This window comes from Lissotriton helveticus, chromosome 2_1 (assembly GCF_964261635.1).
Source record: "Lissotriton helveticus chromosome 2_1, aLisHel1.1, whole genome shotgun sequence".
In the NCBI taxonomy this organism is placed as follows: Eukaryota; Metazoa; Chordata; class Amphibia; order Caudata; family Salamandridae; genus Lissotriton; species Lissotriton helveticus.
Genome location: NC_136059.1, coordinates 373,128,835 through 373,149,020, shown reverse-complemented (window position 1 = coordinate 373,149,020; position 20,186 = coordinate 373,128,835). Strand labels below are relative to the sequence as shown.

General features: G+C 41.7%; 1 protein-coding gene across 4 annotated transcripts in view; it reads left to right on the top strand.

The window, feature by feature from the left end:
* FYB1 (FYN binding protein 1) overlaps positions 1 to 20,186 on the top strand; it is a 710,353-nt gene that overhangs the window by 648,179 nt on the left and 41,988 nt on the right. For all 4 annotated transcript variants that reach the window (XM_078674989.1, XM_078674991.1, XM_078674987.1 and 1 more), the window contains one exon: positions 4,794 to 4,956. In XM_078674989.1, the coding sequence (XP_078531115.1) occupies positions 4,794 to 4,956 (163 nt within the window). The remainder of the gene's footprint in view (positions 1 to 4,793; positions 4,957 to 20,186) is intronic.

Genomic DNA, 20,186 nt, shown 5'->3' with positions numbered 1-20,186 from the left:
AAGTTGCCAGTAGCCAGCACTTGTTCTAGCCATGCGCGAGTTCTGCTAAGAGCCTGGGGCGGTGCACCGAGTGCAGCAGTTATCACATCGGATGTAAGGAAGGGGCGGTAGGGAAAGCAGGGAAGCAAACTGGTTAAAGGGAACAGAGGAAGGATAAAAATCAAAATAAGTTAGTTCATATTTCCAAACTTGGTCATGCATATTTTCTGTGCATTGCTTTACACCTGTTATGAATTGAGTCTAATTTCCTAAAAGGCTGCGGATTAACTATTTGTGGAGACACAATCAGCTTCCTGACTTCTTCTCGGCTGCGGATCCAGGGGTGTAAGAAAGGCCACTGAAGCCACTGCAGTGCAGGGGTCCCCACCCTACAAGGGCCCCTATTCCATACATGCCAACATTTCAGAAGAGCAAAGTGGGAGAATGAAAAAAAAAATCGGGAGAATGGGGCCTTGGATCGGGTTACTGGCATGTATGGGCTTTGGAAGTGTGCTGCTGCAGGATCGGCCATTTGAAATGCAAAAGCACGTTTTTTTTTTACCTTTCAGATGCACGGAGCGCAATGGCAGGCAGAGAGAGGGTGATGCAAGTGTTGTGCACTGGCCTGGCAGGTTGCTGGCAGTGCATGCACTCCTCCCCCTCCTGTGTGGCATCCCGGGCTGCAACAGCTTCCCGACACACACAAAGCCCCCCCCCCAGTACTTCACAGGTCTTTAAAAGACCATTGCCTTGTAATTGACGCTTTGTTGGTTTTACACCCCTTCTTGAGCCCCTGCATCGCCACTCTGAATACTGCTGGAAGAATTAGCACCTTACACAATACCAAGCCCTGTCAGCTAAAACCCCAGAGGAATCGGGTTTTTGCTTGCAGGAATCGGGAGGCGGGAGACTAACCTTGAAATCGGTAGTCTCACGCCTGAATCGGGAGGGTTGGCATGTCTGCTATTCAGACTAATGACTATTCATATCTGTGACATATGGGAGTCTCAGGGGCCCCTCAGCACGTGCTGCGTTATTCCAGTGCTTCAGGAGGAGGTGGCAAGCGTAAGGATGGCGGGTCCCGTTTTTTAAAATGTTATTTTATAAAGTTTTATATAGAGCGAACTTGACCCAAGAGGGTATCAGAGCACTTTACATTTAGGATTGTTACGATAAAAGTTACATCAGTTACAAGAGCATAGAAAGGTACAGAACACAAAAATAATGTTGCAAGAATTCGTAGGAGGAAGGAGTCAGTAGCGGGCAGACGATGAACTGTGCTCCAGCTGGGTAGGTGACGGTCAGGGGAAAACCAGGGCCCATCTCCTCAATAGCTGTCTAGCAGCTCCACCAGATATCAGCCATGGTGCTCAGGTCTCAGCGATCAGGGGAACCAGTTTTTAGTTTATAAGTTTATATAGCGCTGGCTAGACCCAGAGGTATCAGAGCGCTTAACCAAAGGATTGTTGTATTACAAGGTACATCTAAAAAGATTTTATATAGCGCTGGCTAGACCTGAAGGTTTCTGAGCGCTTTACCAGAGGAACCTTGTGTTACAAGTTACATCAGCTACCATAGCGTAGTAACGTAGTAAGGTACAATAGACAAACAATAAGTTTGAGAGAATACGTAGGAGAGGAGGGGAGGATAGAGCCATAACAGGGAGATGAGGAAGAACTGTGCCCAATGTCCGGCTGGGTAGGTGACTGTCGAGGGGGAAACGACGGCCAATCTCCTTATTAGCTGTCTAGCAGCTCCATCCGGCATCAGCCATGTTGCTCAGGTCTCAGCATTCACGATTAAAATAGCTTAGACCCGAAGGTATCAAAGCGCTTTACATGATATCCTTATTGTTCCAAGATTACATCAGTTATATGTTACAACGGTTGCATGGAGAGCATATAGACATCTTTGAGGACGAGGTCAGAGGAAACGTAGAGGGGTAATGGGTGGGGTAACAGGGTAGGGGGGAGATACGACAGAAAGACAAAGGGAAAAATCTGCCCAAAGTATATCCCTCTTACTCTTCAATTAACAATAAATTAGCCACAACAAAAATGATGACAGGTCTTGAGGAGCTGTTGGTTGAAAGGCAGGTGGGTGTTAGGGGTATATGATTTATATAGTGCTGGCGAGACCCGAAGGTATCAGAGTACTGTACATGAGGTTGCAAAAACGTTAAAAGATTGACATCAATTAAAAAATGACATCATTTACTAATAAAGCGGTACAAAAGGGGGTGGTGATGGACGGAGCATCTGAACCAATTACACACTCACACCCAGTCAACAGATCTGGGTTGAATCCATCACCGTTCTTTAGCCCACTCTGCCACCCCAGTTCAGACATGGCCATATGCAAATCAGTCTGACCTTGTACCTCATGGGAACAGTCCAGCCCGAACTGCCAAGCCATGCCTTCCCTGGACCGGAAACAAGCTTCCTAGGACCGGTTTCTGGCATTTCAGCCGTCTTCAGCCAGGCTTGCTTGAATCCAGTGGCAAAGTGAGCAAGGGACTCACGTCTGAGCACACCCTGCCAACTTATGGCGAACAAAGCGGAGCAAAAGGGGATGGTGATGGATAGAGCATCTGAACCAATCAAACACTCACACCCAGTCAACAGATCTGGGTTGAATCCATCACCGTTCTTTAGCCCACTCTGCCACCTCAGTTCAGACATGGCCATATGCAAATCAGTCTGACCCTGTGCCTCATGGGAACAGTCCAGCCCGAACTGCCACGCCATGCCTTCCCTGGATCGGAAACAAGCTTCCTAGGACCGGTTTCTGGCATTTCAGCCGTCTTCAGCCCGGCTTGCTTGAATCCAGTGGCAAAGTGAACAAGGGACTCACGTCTGAGCATATCCTGCCAACTTATGGCGAACAAAGCGGTACAAAAGGGGGTCGTTTAAAGAAAATAGATGCATAACTGCGAGGATGCAGAGCGGCAGTGGCCGCCTCATCCCACGTCATCATGGACACTGTCTCCAGTCATAGGCTTTCTTGTGACAACCTGATGCATTCTGGGGGTTAATAGTGATTTGTTTTCATTGAACTAATTAGAATAACACACCTGATAGTAATGAATAGGTTAAAAGCCCAGAGACGAAGACAGAGTCTATGAATGGGCCACCACATTCGCACAAGTGGAGCTGTTTTGTTTCTCCAGCAAACTGTGCTGTGTTGATGGTGTAAAAGGTTTTCAGGGAATGACAGGAGGCAAATGTCATTCAGGATGGAGAGTCGGGAGTTACAAGGTCCTTCCCAAATGACATTGCAAATCTACTCTTCTAGTGAGTGTCTTGTTTACTGTGGGAGTATAATGCCAATGCTTTTACGCCTCTTTTTAAAACGTTAGCTGAAAGGACATTGTTAGAATACAATAAAACAAATGTTATGGGATCTTTTGGACCTGGTGTTTTTGCAAAATTATCTTCAATCGTTATTTTTACACAGAATCCAAGTGGTTCAATGATAGTGAAACCAAGTGTCCGAGAACCTCCAAGGCTCTCCAGGTTTCAGAGTATTCCATTTGACATGGTTTGGTCTCTATTCACAAAGGCACATAAGAGCATGTCAAATAGTTCTACACAGTGCTTTAAGTGCTATGAAACAACTAGGGGGTCTCAAAGGGGCGTGGCCAATGTAAATAAGGATGTGGCTTAAATATTAAAAAAAGGCTAAAAATCTGTGCTTCTCATGGTGTGACGCCCAACTGGTATTTTGCTGCTTCTGTCATTGCATACAGATATTTAATACTGATGCAACAAGTAACATTACACCTACAACAAGCGAGGGCTATTGGCTTTGCCAATGGTTGTTGTTTGTGTAAGATAAATCAGCAACAACTATGGCTTTGTTGTATAGAATATTGAAAATGCTTCAGTTCTGAACTGATGAGACTGTGAAAGTACTATAGCAAGTCTCTTCGAAGGTACCTGAAAGCAGTAAAGGGTGGTACTGCTGCAGAAGTAAGATTTTTTTTTTCACCCTGAGGGTAAAAATGGAGAGCCCGATAGAGACCCGGTTCGGCACCTACTTTATAGAACTGCCGTTGCTGAGCTCTGACAAGACCCGGCCCACTTAAAACCATGGTACTACAGCTGTAATACTTTATGTACTCCGGAATGCCTTTGTGAATAAGCCTCATTAACACAAACATATATAAAAACGTAATTGTTGAAATTCTTAGCATTGCTCTTTTCCCAAATAGCATTAGATCAACTATATAAAAGTTAAAGTTTACATTATGTCAACTTTTTAAAAGTTGAAGACTACATCTAATTACTATAATTAAGTAAAGTCCAAAATTACACCAAATTTTCTCTATATCTGCTCAATCAGACATTTTAAAGAATCTTTAATTGACATCTTTGTTAAAAATGTTCCTAAGGCTTTGTGTGTGGCTTTGGTGATAATTTAAGCTGCAGGGGTAAAGGAATGTTGGGGGATTTTTGCCCGGCATCAAAATACAAATGAAACTATCGTCGATATCTGTTGTTTCATTGATGTATTATGTGGCTGTACTTAGCAGGCCAAAGGAATGGTGCTCCCAGCGTGAAGTACATTCTAAACAGTTGTGTGAAGTGTGACAGCGTGTACTGGAAAATATTTACATGGCTTTATTTGTGTACAGTAACACATTAAATGAATTGTATCTTGGTTTGTTCTTGGTATACATATATCAGGCACTCCTGGGCAGGAATCCAATTAGTGTTTGCATTCCTGTATTTTTAGGAAGACTCGTCATGCATGTCAGTGAGCAGTGCTGTTCATCAGTTTCATTTGATCCTTTCTCCTATTTGAATCCACAGTATGATGGTGAAATCAACGTCATCAATTCTGCACATGTGAGCGCCTCCATGAGTACCAAGAAATGGGGCGCCAAAGACTTGCCTGTGAAGCCGGGGGAACTTGTAGAGATCATCCAAGATACAGATGAGAGCAAAGTGCTGTGCAGGAATGACGAAGGGAAATGTAAGTGGACTTGTTGCGTAGTGTGGTTTATGCAAGATCAAGAACACCAGACATCGCATCATTTTACCATTGTATGACCGCCAGCAATTGGAGACACTGCAGTCAATTAACAATGCAATATTTGCCTTTTAATTAGATTTATGTCTGGCTGAGGTTGAATTTTACAAATTTGGTTCAGTGACATTGAGGAATGCATCAAGGTATCGAATTATAGATGGGTAACTGAATAACATGGATGTTTTGCACTGAGAGGTTCTTTTTTTGTGTTCAAAAAAGTTTATTGGCATTAAAAAGGTATATGAAGAAATAAATACAGTGACAAATGATACAAGGGATGGAAATCAGGGTTGATGCAGTAAAGCAACAAATCAAGAAGCAAGCATTTCATTAAAAACATGGGAAATATGGTAAATATGGTAATGGAGCGGTAGGAAGGTAAAACCAAACAAAAGGCAGTGGAAGCCATCCAGCATATCATTGTAATAACAAATGCAAAAGAGAAAAAGAATGAAAGGAAAGAACAAGATATAGGAAGGAAGAAAGGAAAGACGGAAGAAGAGTAAAGAAGAAGGAAAAGAAAAGATAGAGAGAGAAAACGGGAAAAAGAGAGAGAGAAATGACCCACTGTAGTGCACCATAAAAAGAAAAAAGAACACATCAGACATCAACAGACTCCACAAAGGGATATTGATCTACCAAACCGTTCTTAGCAAGCTCCATGTAAGTATCCAAGGCACCCCAAACACCACTAGAAATAGCGGGGGAGAGATGAGCCTCCGTCACTGAGGAGTGCGCACTCCGTAGAAAGGACACCCATGCCCACCAAGTGTGATAAGAGATAGAGGAGAAAGATTTCCATTCCATAAGAATTACTTTAACCGCTACAGTTAGAAGAAGATCCAGTAATTGCAAGTCTAAAGAGTCTAAAGGTATTGGGAGACGGGAGACCAAAGGACCCAACAGGATCATGGGGAAGGAGAGTTGGAACTTAATGTTAAAAATCAACATAAGATGTTTGTGTATCAAATCCCAATAACTTTGTAAAAGGGAGCATTCAAAAAACATATGAGTAAAATCTCCAGGGGATATCCTACAGCTCCAACAAAGATTATCCTCCTTCAGGCGTAGAGCATAAAGGCGAACTGGAGACCAATGGAGCAGATTGATGGAAAAGAGTTTAGATTGGATTAACGAAGGGGAAATTTTGTTACGTAAGGAAAGCTTGCCAATCAATTGCCAGGTGTCAAAAGAGATGTGATTCATGAGGTCCTGATTAAAGTGACGTGACCACTTTTGCTGCGTAATAGTAGATGAGATAGAAGGGGTAGAAGATAAAAATGTATAGATATTAGAAGCCACATGACCAGATCTAAGCCATATATGAAGTAACTTAATAGTAGGAGAGTCCGGAACCAAACGTAGTTTAGAGATAGCCACTTTAATTTTTAAGAAAGTGTAAAAATCCATATTAGAAAGAGAATAGTGTTGGGCCAAAGACGAAAAAAGGCAAAGGATCATTATTGGAATGGTAGAAATGTTTGACTAAAGTAATCCCTTTGGAAGCCCAATAGTTCATGGAAGCGGAATCTATAAGAAGTTTGAGGCGAGGGTTACGCCATAGGGAAGACCACCTCGACTTATGGATGGGAACAGCAACTTTCTTATCAATGGAGCGGACCGCCGCAATGGTGTCCAAAATGATAGTACGAGAAAAAGGTATAAATAAAGTGGAAGAAGTCAGAAAAGACAATGGTGGTAAGGGAGAGGAAAGACTTTGCTCAATCAACATCCAGGAGGGTACATGTGCAGGGTTAGAAGAGAACCAGAGAGCCCCCTGTGAGGCTAAAAAGGCAATTTGATATCTTTCCCAATCAGGAAAGTTACAACCCCCTCCATCATAGGGTTTGCGCAAATACTTGTATGCCAATCTAGATCGTTTATCATTCCATAAGAACTTAGAAGTGAGGGAATCAATGTCATGAAAAAAGGAAGGAGAAAGTTTAACCGGGAGCATAGAGGACACAAAATTAATGATAGGTGTGACCATCATTTTCAAGGTTTGAAGGCGCCCCCACCAAGAAATATGTTTGGGTGACCAGGTTTCCAAAAGGTGACGGACTTTAATGAGAGTTTGTGCCTCATTATAGAGAACCGTATCATGCAAAGTGCTGCAAAACCAGATCCCTAAATATTTAAGGCGTTTGGATTGCCATTTAAAGCCAGCAGTACCTATATGAGCTGGGAAACAATACGCATTTAAGGGGAACAATTCTGTTTTGTCTTTGTTAAGGGTATACCCAGATACCTTAGAAAAGAGATCAATAGTGCCTGTAATAGCGGAAATAGCCAACTCAATGTCGTCCGAGAAAATAAGGACATCATCCGCATATGCAGCTGTCTTAATACAGGAGGAACCAAAGGTAAAACCCTTGACATTCGGATGTTGATCAATAAGCTTAAGGAGCGGATCAATGATAACAGAAATAAAAGTGGGGATAAGGGACAGCCCTGTCGTGTGCCCTGACGAAGATTAAAAAACGCCGAGGTAGCCCCATTAACTCTAATATTTGCCCTAGGTTGGGAGTAGAGAGACATAACCATAGTAATAAAGGAATCACCAAAATTATGAGCATGAAGGACGGCATGTAAGAAGGGCCAGGAAACTTTATCAAAAGCCTTCTCGGCATCAAGGGCCAGAGCGGCTGCAGGCAGGGTAAAGAGCTTTGCAGCGCCCAAAATATGACAGAAGGTACGAATGTTATCCCTAGCCAGCCTAGTTTTGACAAACCCGGTTTGAGAAGGATGAACTAGCTTGGGGATAAAAGATTCCAGACGCTTGGCAAGAATTTTTGCAAAAATCTTAGCTTCCGTGTTAAAAAGGAAAATGGGGCGATAATTTTTGGGATCAGAGTGATCTTTGCCTTCTTTCGGTACTACCACATTTGTAGCGTCAGCTGCTGACCCCGAAACAGAGCCATCAGAAATAAAAGTATCAAAAAGGGATTTAAGGTGAAGGATCACAGAGGATAGAAAAGTTTTATAGAACATAATAGGAAAACCGTCTGGACCAGGGGCCTTGCCAGAGCGTGTAGCAAGAATAGCAGAAGAAATTTCCTCCACCGAGATAGAGCAACCTAATGTAGCACTATCTGCGGAGGAAACCGTTTGGATCGGAATGGTTCGTAAGAATGCCTGACATTGGTCAAAAGAGGCTTGATTAGTAGGGGTGTATAAATTACCATAAAAATCCCGAAAAACTTCAAGAATCTCAGACGTCTGAAATTTTGGAGAGCCGGATTTATCAGTGATGGAAGATATCTGAGAAGATTTAAGATTGGAATCCTGGTACTTTAAGGTAGCAGCTAGAATTTTACCAGCCGTGTTTTTCTGCAATAAGCGTTTAGATTTTTGGGCTTGAACTCCAATATGTGCTCTTTTGGTGACTATAGAATTATAGGAGTATTTCAAGTTCTTAATGGTTTGCAAGAGTTGGGGATCCTTCGAACTACGAAAGAGAAGTTTGTTTTGTTTAATGGAGACCGCTAAATCGTGCAGATCTTTCCTGATGTCTGCGTTTCTCTTCGCCATACATTGGATAATATGACCTCAAAGTGTGCACTTAAAAGCATCCCACAATACAATGGGGGAGCCAACCAAACCTACATTATCAGAGAAGAAATTGGCAATTTCTTCCTGTAAGGCCAAAACTTGAAGAACATCATGAAGAATCTCAGTATTCATCCTCCAAGAGTGAGGGCGCTGAGAAGGGGCCAGATGTAAGAGAGAAGAGGAGACAGCGGCATGATCAGAAATAAGAATGGGATGAATAAGTGGGGAGGACAAGATCGGCACAAGAGACGAGTGAACTAAAAGATAATCAATACGAGAAAAACTAGAATGAGGAGAGGAGAAGAGAAGAAAGAGAAATCACTACCAGTAGGAATATGAAGGCGCCAGATATCCTGGAGAGAATGTACAGAGCACATATTTAGTAATTGTTTGTGAGCTTTAGGAGGGCGGAATGAGACAGTTGAACTTCTGTCTAAAAGGGGGTCTAGTGGTAAATTAAAGTCGCCTCCAACAATTAAGTTGCCTTGATGTGGAGTATCAGCTAATTTCTTGGTAATCCCACGCCAGAAGGAAGGATCGTCACTATTTGGAGCATATATATTCAGAACATAGAGATCAGTTTGTCCATTAGAAAGTCTAGACAACAACCATCGACCTTCTGAATCATGTTCCGCTGAAATCACTGATAAGCCGGATTTTTTAGAGATCAACGTAAGCACACCGTTTTTCTTACCCATAGCATCAGAACACACTACATCCAGAACCCAATCTTTCCTCAGAAAAAGCGCCTCTTTATATAAGATTTTCATTTCTTGAAGGAGCATTAAGTCCGAGGAAAGGGATTTACAGTAATCCAAAATTTTGGCACGTTTTACCGGATGGTTCAACCCTTTAACATTAAGGGACAAAACGTTCAAACCAGGCATAGTTCCACAAAATTCCAAAGTCCATAAAACATTGATGAATGAGGAAGCAATACACATATTAAAAAAAATATAGACAGAAACCATAAAGACACCATAAGATAAGAACACCAGCAGAAGATCCAGGAAACAAGAGAAGAGGAAAGAGAGAGGAGAGAAAAGAAGAGCGAGAGAAAGGAGAGAGAAAAGAGAGAGAGGAAGAGAAAGAGAAAGAAAACAAAAGCAGCAAGGGGAGGACCATGAAGGACCAAATTCATACGCGGGGGGCGTGAAAGGACAAGCAAGAGGGGCAGCCAGGAAAAACATAGAATAGATAAAGAAGTCCCCAAAGAGAGATAAAGATGGACAGAAAGGCATAAAACATCAAAGAATTCAGGAACCCAGATAGAGTGAAAGTAAGCAAATGAAAAATCTGAAGAATAAGAAAAGGTATAAGGTAAGAGAAGTAGATGAACAAGAAAAGACAACAAAATCGCGAAAGATAGGAAGTGAATGATGAAGGAGGATAAGTTGAGCAACGAAGAGCATCTGAAAAAACAGGAGCATGTAAACAAGTACATTAGCATATGAGCCGACTAGAGCCAAAAGGCAGAAAGCACAGAATCAAGCCTATATAGGCGGTCAAAATAAAACTGTATACTAAGCAATCAGTATAAACAATAGCAGTACGATATCCGATGAGAAAGCGTATAACTAGAAATATGGAAAATACATCACTAATAAAGAAGTGGGTATAGAAGAAACACATGCAAATATAAAGGTGAAATATTAAATAACTACTAGTAAAAGTATCACAGTATCAAGAACATCTGCAAGAACAGCAAGCATGTATACTGGTATAAAGTATATGAGATGTACATAGCCAAAAGGCAGAAAGAACATAGGTAGACGTATGTAGTCTCTGAAAAGTAAACTGAAAATGAAAGCAAGAAGTATAAACAATAAGAATACAATAGCAGATAGGAAAGGGTATAGATAGAAAGACATATAGTACAACACCATTACATGAGCGCATAGAGAAAAAACACATGCAAGCAAGAAATCGAAATATTAAATACCTATAAGTACAAATATCTCAATAGCAAGAAAAGAGAACATTCCTAACAGGAACAGAAAAAACAACCTGACAAAAGCTTAAGAAACATTCTATAGAACAAGCCTACTAAAGACAAGTGCCAGAAGTAAGAAGGGATAAAGAGCATAGGGAAGTTTGAAAAGAAAGCTGAACATCCTGACAAGAAACAGAAAAACATCGTGACAGGAGCATAAGAAACATTCTATAGAACAAGGCTACGAAAGTCAAGTGCCGGAAGAACCAGAAGCTGGAGAGGAATCCATCTGGACTTCAAGCTGGTTATCCAGAAAGGAGGAGAGCTCAAAAGGTTCCTCAAAAAGTCTGGAGCGACCCATGAAGGTAATACGAAACTTCGAAGGACCAACAAAGGAGAAGGGAATATTCATATCTTGGAGGCGTTTGCGTAGATTGAGCAATCCTTTCCGACGGATAACAGTATCTCTGGCAAAGTCTTGTGAGATAGCAATTCGATGACCCTCCCAAGTGACCGCCTTAATCTTCCTCATATGTGCCAAAATCTGCTCACAGTGTTGATGACGCAGCGGTTTAAAAATGACTGCCATGGGTGAGCAGATGACTTGGAACGGAAAGTGGGCACACGGTGGGCTCTCTCAATTTCAAAATCCTTCTGAAAGGAGATTTGAAGGGCCGAAGGAATCCACTGATACAAAAAGTCAATCATAGAAGAGGCCGATTTCTCTGCTTCCTCAGGGAGACCGAAAATGCGCAGATTGCTCCTCCGATTTCGATCTTCTTGCGCAGTGAGGTCTCTTCGTAACGCCGCCATAGAGCGTTCCATTTGATGAAACGACTTAGATTGACGTTGCGCATTGTCCTCCACACCACTAATGCGTGTCTCAGCATTGGTAACTCGAAGAGACAAAGCTTTAAAATCATTACGAATAGCTGCCACTTCAACTTGTAGTAGGTCTGTATTGGTTTTTGTAGATTCCGCAATATCATGAACCGCATTCAAGCAGGATAAAATAGTGTCCAAGGTGGAAGTGGAATCCTTCTGTGAGGACTCAGGTGTAGGAGATGTTTGCTTAAGCCTCTTCAAAGCACTCTTAGAGTCCTTTGCGTTAGGAGAAGGACCCATATTATCAGCCATATGGAGAGGTAGCCAGAGAATGCAAAGGAATGTTCGTATCTCTTGCAGGGACACACCTCGCGCTAAAAAGCGAGCAACAGGTAGATAAAGAGCGCTAATATAGAAAAGAAGCTGATCCAAAGAAGCAGGCTCAGAGCAATGTACCAGTGATGCCCAAAAAAGGTGTCATAAGTGAATTACGACATTAAGGTAAGGAAAAAGCAACACCAAAACATCGAAACTATAAAGACACTCACCAGACGGGCGGGCCACTGATAATTAGTATCCAATGATGAAAAAAAGTGAAAGTCAGCACCATTAAGAACACCAGTCGTAATCACCAGTGAATAGAAGCAGGCTCTGAAGAGAAAAACGCGAGCGACGTCACCAAGCACAAAATGGCGGACGCCCGCGAAGTCCCGTGAGCTGCACCTCCGAAGGCAAAAACAATATGTTCCTGATATCAAGGATTGGTGAAGCGCCTGTCAAATTGGTCTCGGCATAATCCGAAATCGAAAATGCCGGTTGCAGAGAAGAAATGCCGCCTCTGGGGTTGAAAAAGACGACCTGACAGCTTCAAGCGTCCCGGAGGTCAAGCACGGACCGCCATGTAGCAGCGGCGCACCTTCCACTGAGAGGTTCTGATCGACATGAAATGTACAAGAACGAAGCTCAAGTTGTCTATTCAGCCACTCAGAGTAACAAGGTGCAAACATCCCCATTATGCAGAGAGACCATCTACATGTTTAGGTTGTGTGTGAGTTCCAACCCTTTCCACTATTGTGAACAATGTGGTGGTTTAAAAAAAGAAATAAACAGGGACTAAAGGAGGCAGGCTCCGGTTGCAGAATTGAGTAGTATTGCGTCACATCAGTTAAAGATAAGCTTTGCTTCTCATGCTGTGATATAGTTGCAGTGGCTAACAGCATTTTGAAGAGACAGTTCACAATACTATATGGATCTGGGCTTCAATATAATATGTAGAATTATAAACGGGTAACAGTAAATTACAGGGATGTTTTTCACCAAAGAGTTGTGAGTGACATCATAGACAACCTAAATAATTTATAAGATGTCACTTAGAACCCCTAGGTGAAAAGCATGCATTACTCACTTTTTTACCCAACTATAATGTTATACTATGTATGCTTCCCCCAGGTCGTCTGCCCTGATTTCTACAGCAACAAAAGGGCAGAGGAGCAATGGGGGAGTCATACATATCATGGCCTTTCCCCCTAAAAGACAAAGAAAATGGTCTCCCGCTATCCACTCCTACATCCTTCTCCCAAATGAAGCTGTGCTCTCTGCTCTCAAGTGCTGTGCTGACAATCTCTCAGAGAGCCCTGTAAGTGCAGCCTGGAATTCCCTTATGACGTAACAACAGTGGCAACAATTTTTATTTCCTACTGTGTCATTGTTCTGAATAAAAGGGTTAGGAATCAGTTTTTTTACGCTAAAGGTTTCCAATGGAAAACGTTGATATACCCAAAGAGGAACCCCTTTTAAGCCAAAGGAATTGGGCACTATACAGTAGAGAAAAAACAGAATCCTTTGGACTCAATGCAGCTAAATTGTGATGTACAATCAATAAGCACTTACCATGCCACCTAATATCTATTCACTCATCCATCATATACACATAAAACGGGATTATACCATGTAATTCCCACAGAGTCATAAACCATAGAGGGACCACAAATATAGATCGATTTATTTTAAAAAAATCTTTTTATATAAAGATGGTATTAAAAAGAGGGGGGTAACACAGACCCTATATTTTATAAGCACAGTACATAATACATAATATTGTAGAATTAACAATAATGTAAAAAATGAAATAGACAATCACATATTAAAATACAATTAATTAAAAAAACACAATAGAACAAACTAAAAGAGAGTACATAACACAGACAGACTCAATTTGTCATTAGTTTCCTACACATCTGTTTTCCACCAATAGTTTGGGCATGAATCCTGGTATCAGCTACTCGTTGACCCACGCCTTTTGTACAGATTGTGTATTATGAAGAGCGTTGATGGTTTCAATGGTAGTTATTGTTAAACCATCTTTCTCAAAACCAAACAGTGTTTACTCTCTTTGTTTTAAGATATGTTTGTCCTTTTTTAAATAAAATCACTTTTGCCACCACCTCCAATGGGCCGTGATAGCCGTCTCAGTACTACTAAGAAAATCTAGAGTAATGTAGTATTTTTCCTATATGGTGTATTGTTAGATACTACCAAAGGATCTGAATAAAAAGAGTTTTTCAACCCACGGGCTATATTCATGCCCAGCATTGGTTGATGAATAATTTATAAACTTCTTATAGAATCTCGGGTACACCTCATATGTGTGCTCTGCCTCAAACCACTTTCTTTAAATATTAGTCGGGTCCGGAGAACTTTTTCCTCAATGTGGGGTGAATTTCTGCTGTTATCTGGCGACTTGTTCCAGTTAAGTCGTCCTCAGTAAGTCCCTTTTAAACATTAGGATCTCTGAAAGGGCATCCAGCGTTTCCTGTATTCACCGTCCTCGAGCAGCTTGTTAGTCCTATGTTTTCCAATGGAAAACATACATAACTCGTAGAATTATAGATGGGTACCAGTGAACAACGGATGTTTTCCGCCAGAAGACATCAAATAGACAATGAGTGCAAAGCTCAAGTTATATAAAATTTCACTCTGAACTACGATGTGAAAATCACCTGTTATTCACCTTATACCCAACTTTAGTTTTGTTTAATGCATCCCCCTCACTGGTGCCTCTGGTTTCAACAGAGTGCCCAAGTGGCCCTCCGAATCATGTGCCTCTGTTTTCAACATCTATGCATGGGCACAGGTTTAACAGGGGAGCCATAACTAACACGGGCTCCCCTCCCAAAAATGTAAAAACCTGGAGACAGATTTATCCTAAAATCACTACAAATTATTCTGCACTGTCCATATTCTAATAAGTACCTCTACACTTACACTGCCAACATCTGTCTGTGTTTAGTAGTTTTAGGTCGTAATTCTGCAGAAAAGTTCAAAGCAGATCTTTTGTTGTATTGTATGAGCCAGCGATGAATGCGAACATTCTCCTTTGAAATAGCCAGCAGTTATTCTAGCCCCATAGTTGTTTTTATATCATACCTAAATTCTAACTTTTAACTCCTCAAATGTTTGTTAATATATCATGTATTCTAGATTATCTAGATAAACAGATGTATATATTTGTAATACATGGACACCTTTAATCTCTGTATAAAAGCTTGCCTCTAATTTCCTAATTATAGGTGACTTGTGACAGATCTAGTCATGTGTAATAAAGAGATGACATAGCCGATCAACTTTAATAACTTGTTACATTTGAGTTCTAGTGTCATATGTTGTAGTGTAGTTCCTATTATCCCAATAGGCTCTGCGCATTGGAATAATACCTTCAATAGTATAGGCCTAGACCAGACGTTAACTAGGTCTACTCCTGTCGATATTAGACTTAAAGTTTTGGGTTTGCCAGCTAGCTCAGAGTTCACTAGAAACTTTCTCGAATAGGCAAGGAGGAGTTGAACCTCCCTGGATAGAAAAGAAGTGATTTAGTTTCTGACAACCATAGAACATGACAACTTTGCTCTCCCCTAATCAAGAGTGTATCTCGAGAGTCGTGTGAAAACAAAAGGCAATTTATTTTACTCAGTCAGTACGTGCATTCTTAGTCTCATCAGATTGTAGAGAAAAGGAAGAGACGGGCGTGTTCAATAAAAGATGTTATTTATTGATCAGTCTCTTTTCTCATACAAGAGAAATGGATCGATATTATTGCAATACTTATGGTTAAGTAAAGTGCATACATTAAAAGCAGAAGTATAAAATAATACTGTAAAAACATTGATATGGTTTCTAAGCCATATGAAGGTTTAAAATGAATAAGATATATTACATACACATATACATTTGACTAATCGTACTCAACTGGTGTTTCTAACTACGCCTACCCCGTGTACCTGACCTAAGTCTAATGCATGGGCGGGAATAGAAAGTTACAGTTTAAGTTAAGTTTGTTTTGCCAAGTGACTGACTAAAGAATTCTCTGTGAGGGGTTATTCAGTTCTGTACCTGGAATCTAGGATGGATGAGGGATGGTATCTCTCGTCTCTGGTCTCGATATTCCAGGCTGCCTGCGAGGGCTACCCGGAAGCGCCGGAGCTGGATTTCTCGGCAGGAGAAAGCAGCATCTCGTTCTCAGCGCGTCAGGAAAGGCGGGGCTGCGCCAGCGGGGTCTGCTCTGCTCTGGGCTTCGGCAAGTCTGGCTGCTCCGATCTCGTCACCACCGCGTGTGTTTGCATAGGGCAATATCGGTAATATTTATACCTTTAAGGTGCCGAGATTGACGTAAGGATGGACATAGATACGTCAATAAGGATGTCATACGACCAGGTCGTTAGCACATTCTTTTGCTGAAGTTCTCGGTGAAATCAAAACAATGGCCGCAGGGTTTTTCCCAGGTTGTCATAGGTTTGATTTGTTTTGAGAACTCCGTATGCCTTATCAGGGGCTGGAGGAATATCGCTTGTCTAATTAGATGGCAAGCGTTATGACCTAATCAGATAACACGCTCCTGTGCCGTAGTGTGGCTTTATCAGATAACGGTTCCTGCATCATGGGGGTTTTCTGCCTCATGGGATGGCTGCTAGTTAACTTGTTAGTTTGTTAACCAGAATAGGGTCAGGAATAGGGGGATCGATACAGAACCTATAGGAATACATCACACCCACTCCACGCTAACTATGGACATATTTACTAATCTATGCATAGTAAAACATACTGTAGAGTATCGTGTATACCTTACCACCCCAAAATACATAAATGCATTTTGAAATTATCAAATATACGGGGGAAAAAAAGCATTTACATGTATTGTATGCACTCAAGCTGTGAAATAATGCTAAAGTAATCACGCATTTGTATACTATCTAAAAGTAGAAATCTTAGTTCTCTAAGAATAGTTCTTACTTTAAGCAGAAAATAAGTGTCCCGAAAAATTCGTAAAAATATTTTGGGGCTGCTGAAAAAAAATGTGCTGTCCGTGAACTGGAGGGAAAGTTGTTCATGGTATTTTGCTATTCTAGTTGAAGGCCAAATTCAGGGAACGCCGTGTACGAGCTTGCTCAAAAGTCTCTATTTCTGCTCTGGTGAGAACATCATATCATTTAGACTCTCGAAAAAGTTGTCAACAGCTTCCTGGGAGAGTTCCACTAACTCGGAAATAGGTGTAACCATGCATTCATGCGCATGATTGTCTCCATTGACATTCCGATTTGGATTGCTGACAGAAGGTCGTACCTGATCGATGCTGCTTTCATTTTGAACCTCACTACCCCTTAATCGTAGTGGTGAAGCTTCCACGAATGCCGTCATCAGGATTGGTAGCCGTTGAGGGCAGCACAAAGCATGAGCCTTTGTTGGACTCAACAATGTTTCTGCATCCATTGGCGCATCCGATTGTAGCGTCAGACAGGTGTCTAACACGCATTCTTCTCCGCATAGCAGGCACCTTAATACAGGTAAAACACATCGATGCCACATTGGTCGAAATGAAAGAAACCAAGTCATGTTCAGGTCTCTAAGCCGGGGTAGTCCCAGGATTTTTGATATCCGGTCCCGGTATCCAATGGCTAGGATTGTTTCTTCCCTTGTCGCTTGCCCTTGTAATTTCTTTTTTAGCTGAGCAGGTTCCTTGTCTTTGGACTTGGCGTGCTCTTCTCTTTGTTCTGATCGTCCTCTTCTTTCCGATTTCTGCGAGGAAGTCTGAAAAGATTGAGAGGGACGTGTATCAATGTCTTGATATCTATCAGGCTTCTTTATATTATCCCTATTTCTAAGGTTATATCTTTTCCCAGAGGGGTCACTTTGGGGTGACCTGTGTCTTTTGTTCGGAGATTTTTCTCTCCGCCGAGGAGACCTTCCTCTGGACTGGAATTTCTTTTCTTTAGGATTGGATTGTTTGTTTCCATCCCAGCTCTTTTTTTGTGATGTTGAATTATTATTAAAAAATATTTTTTCAGGACTTTCAATCAGTTGTGGTTTTACTGGTATTCCACCTAAACTATCTCTACCTAGTTCCTCATAGGATTTTTCTATAATTCTGGCAATTTCAGCTGGTTGGTCTGCTATATCTGTCTCCTTTAACCTCTGGCGGATCGCCACGTTTGCTGCTTCTCCCTTTATGTTGGCTAATAATATAGCCGAGACCTGCTTGAAGTCTTTTAGTAATTTCATACCAAGAGTTAAAGCGGGCTCTGGACCATATTCGTCTTGAATTTGTTTTAGCACCTCTGGTATTACCGAAATGGATGGAACACCGTGCGTTTTTGTGTAGATGGAAGCAAAGACTGTACCCCAAGTGTCACAGTCCTCAATGTGTGGTGCGATTCCCATTGGAAGACAGATAGTCAGAATCCTGTGTTTTTCTAACGGGGTGGTGTCTGGAAACACAGCCTCTATTTGGGTGATTTTTTGTGCTAACCAGAATGGTATTTGTTCCCGTTTAGCTGGTACTTTACCTAGGCAGGATTGTATGTTCTGTGGTGTAATTTTATTTGTGTTCCCCTGGTGAGGGGTCAACTGTGGAATTTTAATTGCTGGTTGAATTGTTGAAGTCCGCATCACATATTGGACTAATTGTCTATGTATCTTTATTAATTGTTTTAGTTGTACTAAAAGATCTGCTGCAGGCATTCTTTCGAACTCTGGATGCGGTGTGTATCCGGCTAGGACCGGCCACGTTGCTCCTGGTCTCCCTAAGGGACCGAGCCTGGTGATGTGATTATTATGTTTTAGGGCGCCATTAAATAAGAGCAGGTGCTCTTGAAATTTAAGTGGTACTTCCACCTCCTCAAAAGGAGTGTACTCATTAGGAGGTTCCTCTGTTTTGTAATAGTGGAAGTACTTTGTTACAGCATTTGCTGCTGGAAAATGTATCCATGAATAGTATACCTCTGTCTGCCGATATTCATGTGCCTCAATTACGAATATGACTGTACCACCTCTAGGTGTCAGTCCATTTTCTATAAGTTTTAAGGTTATAGATTTCCTTTTGATGACCGGGATGAGTATTATATCCTGGTCTGCTTCTTGCAGGGCAGTATCATCTGCTGCGAGTTCAGTTGCTAATCTAACTGCCTCTCTTTCATCATCACTATCTACCATTTTACCGACAGGATGGTTACTTTGTTTGTTTGCAGATCAGGTTTCTTGTGGAAACAAAGATTAGATGCACAATATTTTGGAACGGTTTATCCTTCAACGTTGACTAAACCAAGTACCATACATAGGAGTTTCCTCCTGCGAGGTTTGGCGGATATTACCTTTCGCCCACTCCAGACGTCTTTGGAGTATTATGGGAAAAGGGGTCTGAGTGAGAAAGCACGACTGAGTTACTCTAAATGTCTTACGTTAATTTTATCGCCCTTCCAAACGCGTTGGGTGCCATGTAGTGTAGTTCCTATTATCCCAATAGGCTCTGCGCATTGGAATAATACCTTCAATAGTATAGGCCTAGACCAGACGTTAACTAGGTCTACTACTGTCGATATTAGACTTAAAGTTTTGGGTTTACCAGCTAGCTCAGAGTTCACTAGAAACTTTCTCGAATAGGCAAGGAGGAGTTGAACCTCCCTGGATAGACAAGAAGGGATTTAGTTTCTGACAACCATAGAACATGACAACTTTGCTCTCCCCTAATCAAGAGTGTATCTCGAGAGTCGTGTGAAAACAAAAGGCACTTTATTTTACTCAGTCAGTACGTGCATTCTTAGTCTCATCAGATTGTAGAGAAAAGGAAGAGACGGCGTGTTCAATAAAAGATGTTATTTATTGATCAGTCTCTTTTCTCATACAAGAGAAATGGATCGATATTATTGCAATACTTATGGTTAAGTAAAGTGCATACATTAAAAGCAGAAGTATAAAATAATACTGTAAAAACATTGATATGGTTTCTAAGCCATATGAAGGTTTAAAATGAATAGGATATATTACATACACATATACATTTGACTAATCGTACTCAACTGGTGTTTCTAACTACGCCTACCCCGTGTACCTGACCTAAGTCTAATGCGTGGGTGGGAATAGAAAGTTACAGTTTAAGTTAAGTTTGTTTTGCCAAGTGACTGACTAAAGAATTCTCTGTGAGGGGTTATTCAGTTCTGTACCTGGAATCTAGGATGGATGAGGGATGGTATCTCTCGTCTCTGGTCTCGATATTCCAGGCTGCCTGCGAGGGCTACCCGGAAGCGCCGGAGCTGGATTTCTCGGCAGGAGAAAGCAGCGTCTCGTTCTCAGCGCGTCAGGAAAGGCGGGGCTGCGCCAGCGGGGTCTGCTCTGCTCTGGGCTTCGGCAAGTCTGGCTGCTCCGATCTCGTCACCACCGCGTGTGTTTGCATAGGGCAATATCGGTAATATTTATACCTTTAAGGTGCCGAGATTGACGTAAGGATGGACATAGATACGTCAATAAGGATGTCATACGACCAGGTCGTTAGCACATTCTTTTGCTGAAGTTCTCGGTGAAATCAAAACAATGGCCG